Source organism: Squalius cephalus (assembly GCF_949319135.1).
Source record: "Squalius cephalus genome assembly, chromosome: 20".
NCBI classification, from domain to species: domain Eukaryota; kingdom Metazoa; phylum Chordata; class Actinopteri; order Cypriniformes; family Leuciscidae; genus Squalius; species Squalius cephalus.
In genome coordinates, this window is record NC_137141.1 from 29,240,703 (window position 1) to 29,252,054 (window position 11,352).

Here is an 11,352-nt window from a genome sequence, read left to right on the forward strand (position 1 = left end):
CATTTGAAATAATATAAATAATTATTTGAAAAACATTGTTTATTTTTTTTAGTATTGGATCTTTTGTGACACTTCAGTCTATACGATTAATTTTGAAGACATGATGGGAACTCACTGAAATGGCATTAACAAGGTGTCATTATGTTACTGACTGACCTGACCCAAACACAACGTTACAACATGACAGAAAATCTAAAACCTTACACATAAACAACAATAAATGTGACTAATAACATTAATCACAGCTCACAAATTCAGATATTATATGAAATAGTTTAAGAGAAACATTAATGCTTGTAAACAACAAAAATCCCCGGGGAATATATATAGCATAGCACTGATGTATGAAACTGTCAGCACTGCAGTCGTGACTTTTCATTTATCTGCAGTCTCAATGACAGGTCATTTCATAAATATGTCATCTCAGGTTTCTTATTTCTCCTATGGGATTCACTCTTTGTGAAGATGGACAATATGAATTTTGCAGACTCTTTAGGATTGAAAGTGGCCGGTACAATGAGATACTCTCCTGGTTCAAGCTTGAAGAATCTCATCACATCTCTTGCCTTGATGAAGTTCCCACTATCTTCAATGGGGCGTTTGCGGTAGAAGAACTTGTCCGGGAGCTTCACATCTTTCATCTAAAGGAGAATTAAATATAAACTTGTATTCAAGCAACCAGTTTATTTAGTAAATATCATGTAATTTATGCATTTTCAAAGCAAAGTTTAACACTTTTGAGCTTGAATTATATTTTGTACTTGCCTCTGGTGGAATCTGTTGAAGTAGAAAATAGAATAGCACACCATTAATAAGTGGAAACCAAAATTACTGTATTTTTCTGTGACTCAAATAGAGTTATTTGTTAATACTGACCGCAAAAACATTGAAGCCGATGGCGTAGTTAGAAACTTCACTTCTGTTTCTCTTCCCATGGTTCTGCATGAGGGACACCAGTATGTTTTCAGGGCACTGACCACTACATTCCTTATCAAGCTCCTCAATCCTCACCCGAAACTGAGGGTTCGTCCAGAAAGAGTCTACAAGACATCCATTGAATTAGACCTTTGAGGTACATGCAGTAGGTACACATACACACACACACACACACACACACACACACACACACACACACACACACACACGGCCAATATTATGCATAGACACCCAAAAAGCATGTTGCATGCTGTATCTAATATTTCTATTCATGCATGCTAGTATGTAATTGTATGAAATGCTCACATGCCACTGTCTCTCATTATATATTTATGAGCTACCTTTATTATTGAGGCAGCCACCGGCTGTAGTCCCATCAACCCAGCTGTCTTTGTAACATGTGGAAGTCCATTTGCATTCAGAGGAACTGTCCAGAAAATCAGGACTGAGACAGCAAATATCAATGTCTTCGAAGTTTTTGGTGAAGTCCTCCATTGACATCCTGCAGTAAAATATGAGTTACTGAAAACATTTGATTCATTAATGCTAGAGATCATATCTGAAACTACAGTTAATGCTCACCAGAACTCCCCGTCATTGGCCAAAGAACGACACTTGGATTGCTCCTTCTCACTCACTTTGTTCCACAACGATGACCTAAAGTTATGCAAAAGCATATATTAAAATATTACATGGGGTTATGCTCGCTGAGAAACTAACAGCAGCAAATAAAGAGGAAAAAACAGATATACTTTTGAACTGAAAGTACAAGCTTCTGTTGTAATTAGTATTTCTCTAAAAGGGTATAGTTGAATTTTCAATGGCACAGAATTAAATAAAATAACAAAAAGGATGGAAATAAAGTTAGCAATTGTACCTCAGAGTCAATTTAAAGTCCATTTAATATTGTTTAACCATCTTTTTATATATTATCATACAGATTTCTCATTTTAACAGGCTGAAATGTTTTAAAGTGATCATCACAATTCATCAACTCTTTTTAAAAGTAATTGATGTTTGTCCTTTGTTCCCCACCCAAATGATGTCATTTCCCAGAGAGTGATGTCACTAAAGAACTGGCTTTTGTTTTATAGGTATATTCGATTACAAAAGACTGACTAAAGGCAACAAAAGCTCATTCATTCAAAATATCCATCAGTGAATGAGAGATAGCAGGGACCGTTGAAGTAACTCATGCAAATTAAAAATCAACGGAAACTTGACAACCTCCAGCGATTTAATCTATGTTAGTGTGAACATTCCTTAACAAGACTAGACAAGATTTTAAACTAAAAACAGAAAACGGTTTGGCCGTTTATTTACACGACAGCGTTTTGGGGGCCTGTGCAAGTTTTTGAAAACGGTAATGTTATAATTTCTGTGTAAAGTACAAAAACGCAAATTTGTGAAAACGTTGACATCATGCACATGTGTATTATGTTCAGTCTATAAGTGTGTAGTGTTTCTTTACAAAGTGACAGCGCCAATGCACTGGCCTGGCATGAATAATACAGTGCTTTTAATCGTTTTAGCGGATCCGTGTGAATGGTAATACTTTTGATAATATTGTCGTCTGTATGCAAAAAAACGCAAAGTAAAAACTTTTACATTTTTAAGAAATTGTTGTCATTTAAACGTATAGATTAAAAAAAGGCCTACACACTCTAACAATGAAGGAAAACTGACAATTGTGAGATAAAACCACTACTTCAATGAAAAAACGGCAAACGTTTTGGTCACATGCAACGTTTCTCAATGCCATTGCCTAATGAACAATACTCAGTGCAGGAGCCATCTTAACATAAGGTTTTGGTTATTCTTCAGATATTCAAGGAATTACCCCAATATATATATAATATATATAATTGATCACCAATTGCTATCATCTTGATTGAAATTTTAAAAAAAAGACAAAATTTAATTTAAATTAAATTTTATTTTGCATTCATGGGGACTTGATAAAAATAGCAGCTTTCAAAAATGGCAGCATCAATGCAAACCAAAGTAGTGGTATAATTTAAAATTAGTTGATGTTGATGTTTTGATCAAAGAAACCTAGAAAAAAAAAATATGGTATTCAACTTGGTGAGCTTAATATTTGATCTAATATACTGCATATATGATAGGGACAAAATTACTTTTAAAGATTTACAGTTTGAAAGCTAACAAGCTAACCGAAAAAAGTTATTTAGCATACTAATAACTTAATACAACACTTAATACAAACCTCATTAAGACTATTTATTTATTTATACTTAATATAATAGTCATGAATCATCTAGTGGTACAAACAAAGAATGACGCTTGATCAGGGTTGTGATTAGTGAACCTATAATTTCATATGACTCTTACTTGTCACTCCAGTCACCGGTCCACTCGCCTTTTCCCCAAGGGTTCAACACTCTCACCAGCTGAACTGGTTTTTCTCGGCATGTTACCTGTAGAATACATCATGACATGACACTTTTAATGCATAAATACAGAATATGCCACTTGCCATTTCACCAGGGATATTGTGAAATAACCTATTTACCTCAGGACTGAAGTGACTGAATACAATGCTTTGAGTTACATAAAGTACAAAACATTATTTCAAGAAACTTCTCTTGCAAAATCACAGGCTTGACGTAAGAGATACACAGGAATAAATGCAAACAGAACAAAGGACATATCAAAGTGTGGAGCTCATGCTGAATACATCTGAATGCAATTAGTAAATAAATACTGGTGTACACAATAACAAAAATGGTTAATATGAAAACAAAGCAAGTATTGTTGTAGTTCAGGGGTGCGCAATCCTGTTCCTATAGTATAGAATAGATCAAACCTGCAGAGTTCAGATCTAACCCTGATCTAACACACCCGTCTGTAATTATCAAGCGCTCCTGAAGATCTAAAATAGCTGGTTCTGTTGTGTTTGATCAGGGTTGGAGCTGAACTTTGCAGGAAGACAGATCTCCAGGAACAGGATTTGGCACCCCTGTTGTAGTACACCTGTCTTTCTATAAAAATCAACCTCAGGCTTATTTAAAATTTTCCCAGGTGGTTACATGTGAAGACAGGTCCCAGAACAGAGCCTTGAGGGCACTACTCAGGAATTCAACACAAAGTTAAAGTGCAGGAGGTTTTAAAACTAAATGGACTGGAAATGATGCAATGGAAAGAACAAATTCAGAAAATCTATCTATCTATCTATCTATCTATCTATCTATCTATCTATCTATCTATCTATCTATCTATCTCCCTAATCTGATGGCACTGTGATCTGACATTTGATTCTGTGCAGACTTACCTTGTAAACCCCCGTCACTGAATATGCATGGCCTTGAACAATGCCATTGGGTAATACTGTGTTTGCAGATGTTTTCTGATATGGTAAGAAAAAAAGACATATTGAATCAATAATGCTGCCCGGTGAAATATTTATTAGGAAATAGGTAAAGATTGTTTTTTGTAGAGCCAATGCTCTACATTGTTCCCTTACATTTTAGAAATGTTCACTATAGTTCACTTTAATGCAAAATACTTCAGTGAAGTGTTTAGATGGACATGGTGATAATCTGGACAAGCCTGAGATCACGCTTACCCCCAGAAAGGTGCCACACGCCATCAGAGCCTTTGCTTTTGCTGCACGGTTCATCAGGCTCCACAAATCAATAGAAGGTTTTGCTGTTTCAAAGTGCATGTGGATGCCACCAGTGAAGTCCAACAGAGCCTCAGATACAAGACCAGCGTGCATGTCAGCATAGGAGCCACACACTCTGTAAAAGCCATTCAACATTTCAATATAGTGAACCAACTAGCCTTTAATGATTGATTCTGTGGGATTACTCAAATTGTTGATGATTAAAATAGACCATGGGTGTCCAATCCTGCTCCTGGAGGGCCATTGTCCTGCAAAATTCAGCTCCAACCCCAGTTAAACACACCTGAACCAGCTGATCAAGGTCTTACTAGGCTTACTAGAAACTTCCAGGCAGGAGTGTTGAGGCAAGCTGGAGCTAAACTCTGCAGGACAGTGGCCCTCCAGGACCGGGTTTGGACTGTTATCATTGTGACAATGTCCAGTACTTCTATCTGTAAGGCAACTTCAGAACCAGGGTACATGCAAAACATAAAAAGGGCCAAAATCTCTTGTAATTATGGTTAAATAATATTTGGTAGCACTTTATTTACAGTCTTGTTCCCCATGTATATACATACTTATTATAGCAATTACAATAACTGGGTAATAACTAGGTACTAACCGTGAACCTACCCCTAAACTTAACAATTACCCATGTAGTTACCTTATATTACCAGTGCTGTCTTGGGTAAGTACACTTACTGTAAGTACACATACTGTAAAATCAAGTGTAACCTAATATGTTTATGTTCAATAAACAAACATGCTTTTATACTATGAAAGAAGAATCATTTTAAGAATAAACCTACTTGGCATAAGCTTTCTCCAGCAAGGCAGGCCAAAACTCATTAGATGTTTTTGAATGAACAAAAATGAGTTTGCCATCGATTGTTGGCAGTTTGTCATCAATGACAACGTCAATCCATTTCCCAAACCTCCAGAACTATATGAATAAAGCAGAAGGCTTAAGGACTGATCATTTGATTTCATAAAATGTATTTAAGTTATTTAGAAAAATACCAAAGAACTCACTCTAAAGTGAAATATCCCTGCATAATCTTCACCAAATGACTGGCCAACTGGCATGACCTGGTCCATGACATCCTTCTGAAAGGTTAAAGCTCCAACTGAAGCAAGAAACCAACAGTTTCCTAAGGTAAAAGCACAAACATTAGCAAAAATAGATATTTCATTGAGTTAACAAAAGGCATTCTGGTCTATATAGAGTGATGCTATTTACTGCACAGATACAGTATCATTCAAACCAAACACCTAATGGAGTATGTAATAAACACAGATATAAACATACCTAAATAAGATCCTTGGGAATAGTCAAACCTGGAAACCCCCTTAACAATGAGTTGAGGGTCTGCCACTATTTTCTAAAGGGAGAGAATAATTAAATTAATACATTATACAATGAAATTTGCCCTATGGATTTGGGAACAACTGAAGACATTTAGACTTGTATATTGTATTTTGAATCTGCTTTCCTAAAGACACTTAAAGGCACAGTACGCCTCTAGAGGTTCCTTTTTCAAAACAATAACAAAGGCGTAGCTTGATGATGCCATGACGATGAACGTGGAAGGAGAGTTGTCTTCTTCACCTCCACAGCCGATGGAAAGCAATCCGACTTATTAAAGTTACATTTAAAGTTCACCTCCTTTCCTGAACTTAAACTTTGTTACAGTTATGTTTGATCACTTAAAGGGGTCATATAATGGTACATGCACTTTTACAAGTTGATTGTACTGAAATGTGTGTTGGCAGTGCCTGTACACAACCATCATAAAATGATAAAAATCCATCCAGTGATTTTTTTTTTTATTTCCTTATATGTTTTACACTCTCTGAAATCAAGCCGTTCGATTTTGTGACGTCACAAAATCGACGCCCCTCCCACGATTGTGATTGACAGCAGCGTTTCAACACAGACCCGCCCTCGCTCATGAGTGAGCTGTCTGTCATCATAGTGCATTGATATGCTGGAGAAGAATGGCGTCTAAGCGATTGTGGTGTTCTGTTCTTGGGTGTAATAAGGAACACAGCAGTCATTTTGATGGAATATACCCAAAGCATTGACGTGGGGATTCCCTCGCGGGGATTTCCCACGATCAACTGTCCATGCTTTCATGTTTGCCGAATCATTTCACACCAGACAGCTTTACAAACGAGTGTCAGTAAAGCTGGTTTTGCTAAGAAGCTGTTCCTGAAAATAGGATCGGTACCAACTATTCGTGATCCTGCTGAACCTCCAGAAGAAGTGAGTGTAACGTTTTATTAACCTTTATATTAATATTTATATTAATCTTTGCAAATCGCTTGCTGCATGCTTCACGATGAATGCGGTTTACACTCAGGGTACATTACAGCATGTTTTCTATGTACGACGTTCTCAATATAATTCCATGTTTATAATGAACACCGCGTTATGGTTATTGTGTTATAAACGGTGTACGCACAGAACAGAGGGGCGGGGTGAGCAAAGCTCATTATCATTTAAAGACACATGCACATAAACGGTGTGCTGAAAACAGAGCTGTTTTTGACCAGGTAAAATTAGTGTTTTTTTTACAATACTAATGAGAATTTTTAATTAAAGTATATTACAAACTTTTAATTTAGAGACTAAAGAATCATATTAGCTTGTACAAAAATGGCATTATATGACCCCTTTAAATTCCCCTAATTTTATTTCATTCTAATAAAACAGCCGCAAATGCTGAATTACTTCTCATACACGTCACTTTATCCGATAAATTACAATTGTGGGGTAACAGCGCTGTTTTACAATCTTACTAAAATACATTTGAGTGTGTTGAAAGTTATGTTAAGGTTACTCTGTGCGTTCGCTCGATGGCTGGTATGAGACACTTGTTGCACATTGCAGTAACTTAGATCAAAATTAGAATATCATATTACTAAAAGCTGCTTGTGTTGCTAAATGGCATGCACTTAATTTCAAAATATATTGTATGGTGAAGAAAATGCTGTACTGTTACTACAAGCTCTTTCTGATTATGCCATGTTAGCCACTTGACTGAATTACATTGTCTCTGAGGCATGGTACAAACATGTTACTCGCGGTAAATCAAGAATACAAGAGATTCAAGCAATAAGACTAACCGTGTTGAACTATATAACAATGATTCGTTTTCTGTCGATAAAATCCAAACAGTTGCTCACCTATCTAATAAAACACATAATATATTAAAGCATAATAATTATTAAACACATAACATAATATACATATTATAAACATTATATTAAAGCGTCTTCTACCGGTAACATGGATATGTCATTGACAGACGACATAATGACATGGGCCATTACATTGGTTAAAATATCTGCTCTTCTCTGGATTTAAACATTGTTGGAAACATTTGGGATCTTGCAAGTACACGTCAACAATATATATAACATTGTTTGAGTGTTTTTTGGGCATTTTAATCCAAAAATAGTACATATTGTGCCTTTAAGATGCCTTGCCACAATTGTAAATAAAAAATATGTTGGGAAATGCTACAGATAAACCTGTTTTTACAAGCCCTAAGAGACATTTTGCAACATTTGATGATGACAGGTAATATTCAAGTTCTTGTAGATCCATTCAAACAATAATGTCTATAAACTCTTCTTGAAAGTTTCTGAAGGTCTGGAGATGGAAAGTCAATACAGGTAACTTACTGATGGCCTAAACCATTTGATTTGTTCCATATCCAATCCAAGCTTCTTCTTTGGGTCAATGGAGCTGCTGTCTGAAGGGAACTTCTCATCAACATATCTCCTTTTATTGGTGAAGCAGCTCTTCTTCAACTCCTGGTAGTCCTGATCCAAGAATTTCAAAGGGACGTCAAGAGTGCCCGTTTTGTCTCTTGTGGGCTGTTCATCCCCGGGTATTCTGTTCACACGAGGTGGTGGCATTTATACAGCTGTAAAAGTCAGATTTTTAGGAAAAAATCTAAAGAAAATCAGATAAAAGTGTCACATCTGGCATTGTTTACTGGTGAGATGACACAACACTGTTGAATGTTTTGTTTCCAAAGACATGTAAGAGATAAGAGACTCTAAGCTTGTTAGACCTGTTTGGGAGGGAAATCTTGTCCCTTTGAAAGACACATCTTGATAGCTTTTAAGAGACTTACAATATAATTAGAGATTAGACTCAGTTTTTTTAAGATGTAAATGATATACTTCAACTTCAAGGATAACAACTCACCTAATTGAGCAGTTTTCTCTTACTAGGTTTGACCGATTCTCTTTGTTCTGCCCTAGGCTCAGGAATTCTGCGCTCAGACCGAATGATGTTTTCAGGAAGGGTGTAGAGCAGTGTGGAGGTTTTGTTTTGCTCAGAGACACTATTGCGTAAACTGAAAAAGACTTCCAAATTCCTCCCACCTGTGCAGTTGCGTAACAGTTTCACCATATATAGCCTTAACTCTAAAAAAAAAAAAAAAAAATGCAAATGAGCGCACAAAGCGCTCAAGACCTTCAAATGTCTTTTTAAGATTGTTGCTAAGCCAATTAATGGTTTGACGGAAAGGTTAGTGTGTTAGATTGGTTGACAAGACCACAAAGGGACACACAATAATGACCATAATTATGAACAGTAACTAAGAACATTGTGGCATCGGTCTAACAACAAACTACATAAAACTTAGACTTACTTAACTAGAAATACACCTTATGTTAGACAGTAACATTCCAATCTTTTTTTTTCTTTTTTTGAGGTGGGGCAATTATAATTCAGAAGAATAGAATACTTATTGTTGTGTCCTGCTGTAAAAGCAAAGTAAATCCCTTATCCATTTAGCTTTTTCTGACATGATCATTTCATTCTAAAAGAACAATGAATCAATACTATAGTCATATAACTGAAACTTTGCCTGAATTACTTTGATGTGGAACATAACAGAAAAATAATTCTACAAGCAATACAATAGAATATTTAAACTTTTAGAGAAACCACTTAAAACAGTTTTATTCAATTAGAGCTAAAAGTCCAGGAAAACATAAACCTTTATTAGTTTTGATATATATTTTTCAAATTCTGTCAAATTTGATTGAAAAAAATATATATCTTGCATCACAATAAGTGTATTGTGATTGTCAAAACATTTTAGTAACTAGGCTACACAGAATCTTACGTTTAGTGACAACATATTACACTGTTTACGTACAATTTCTGGTAAGCTATGTTTTTTTGTTTTTTTTATTGCTTGACAAATTTCTCGATTTCAATTCAATTCAATTCTTGTGATTTGATTCAATATTGACTCATTTGGATACATATTAGGTACACAAGATAGGCGTTGTTTTTTCTCAAGAAAAAAAATCTCACCTATAATGCTGTAAACATACAGAGAGCCTTATCAGCTGGTAATAAGGTTAAAATAACTCGTTTTTTATTATATATTATTTTACTCAGTGTGATTGATAGATATTATGTATGAGGAATATTCATTTTGGTAAGTTGTAGGCTACTGTCTCTTTCAACATTGTTCATTCGTGTTTTTATCTAGCTAGTAGAGATTATCGGTTCACGTGCCGCTAGGGATCTGTCACGTCACATTTAGCCTACAAGCGCCCAAGCGGTATTTAGCCTATTGCTTGAATTTCGTAATAAAATTGACAGAATTTGAGAGCTGAGATTTTTTTATATCATAAGTAACCTGCTCTGTCTTGTCTGTCGGTCTCTGTCCTCTTTGTTTTTCCTGTGCGTGAGAAAATGGATGTGTGGCGTAAGACGAGAGCGTGTGAGAAGAGTAAATTGCGCCTCACGGTGAATGTGTGAGAGTTGGCAGCCCTGCTGAGCGAAGATGTTGTCAAAAACCTTTCACTATTGTACGTTAATGTTAAATAGAGAAAAACATTTTACATTAAAGTAACTTGTACAGTAGGCTACTTGTTGGACCTCGTTATTGAAACACAAAATAACCAATAAAATCTCAAGCACCAAAAGCAGCCCATGCTAATCATCCAAGTTCTCTTTATCTGGAAAGTATGCACTTTTCATTTATTCATACACGGTTGCAAAAACATTTAGGCCTAGTTAAAAAATTTAAGTGCCATAAATGCTTTTTCTTTCTTTTTTTTTCTTTTTTTTTTTTTGCTGTAATTTCAAAGTAGTTATTGTGTTTTTAAATTTTTATGCCATCTATATATCTTCCTGACAAAGAAAAAAAAAAACTTTTGTTTATCGCTTTGAATAGAGGTTGATGATACAGTAATATCCATTGGTGTAGCTACAGTATATATAGAAAATGGGTAAAATTCAACAATTTGAACATGGAGCCACATTATAGGATTGTACCATATAGGGCCTTTAAAATGAAGATTACAAAAGAAAAGTTTATTAAGAATGAGAATATAGAAGGATATTAAGATGACTTTATATTACTTTTAGAGTTACAGGCACACAAACTTTGGAAAAATACTATTTATGACACTAAGTAATGTTCAATTGTGTTGATAGAAAAAAAAACCAAGATACATTTCTAGTTTCAACATTATTTGTTCTTCAGAAAATGTGCGACCATTGAAAATGTGTACTAATTTAATTATGGATCCACATTAACATCCCTATGTATTGGGACTTAAAATTAACCATATTCAGTATAACCATATATCATAACCATAGTCTTAAAAATTAAGAAACCAAACGAAAATTATTTAAGAATTAGAATCTAAAAGGATATTAAGATATTTTTAATATATGAGTTGCAGGCAAACTTTGGGCAAAAAACAAAAGTAGTGCTTTTTCCCATTTTTAAAATGTCACCATTGGC

The 11,352-nt window shown here is 35.1% G+C and overlaps 1 protein-coding gene across 2 annotated transcripts; it reads right to left on the reverse strand.

Annotated features, from left to right (window-relative positions):
- Positions 1-8,956, reverse strand: LOC307147896 (calpain-1 catalytic subunit-like). Of its 2 annotated transcripts, XM_079852973.1 has the most exons (13): positions 8,784-8,956; positions 8,252-8,496; positions 5,871-5,943; positions 5,594-5,712; positions 5,371-5,504; positions 4,523-4,697; positions 4,229-4,303; positions 3,289-3,374; positions 1,519-1,593; positions 1,278-1,438; positions 877-1,040; positions 734-777; positions 596-641 (listed from the first exon to the last, which is right to left on the reverse strand). In XM_079852973.1, the coding sequence occupies exons 2-13, from the start codon at positions 8,486-8,488 to the stop codon at positions 638-640; spliced, it is 1,347 nt and encodes a 448-aa protein (XP_079709099.1). In that variant the 5' UTR covers positions 8,489-8,496; positions 8,784-8,956; the 3' UTR covers positions 596-637. The 2 variants fall into 2 exon arrangements, with proteins under 2 accessions (XP_079709098.1, XP_079709099.1); XM_079852972.1 differs by lacking the exon at positions 734-777 and having other exon boundaries at positions 1-641; positions 873-1,040; positions 8,784-8,954.
- Positions 8,957-11,352: the final 2,396 nt, after the last annotated feature.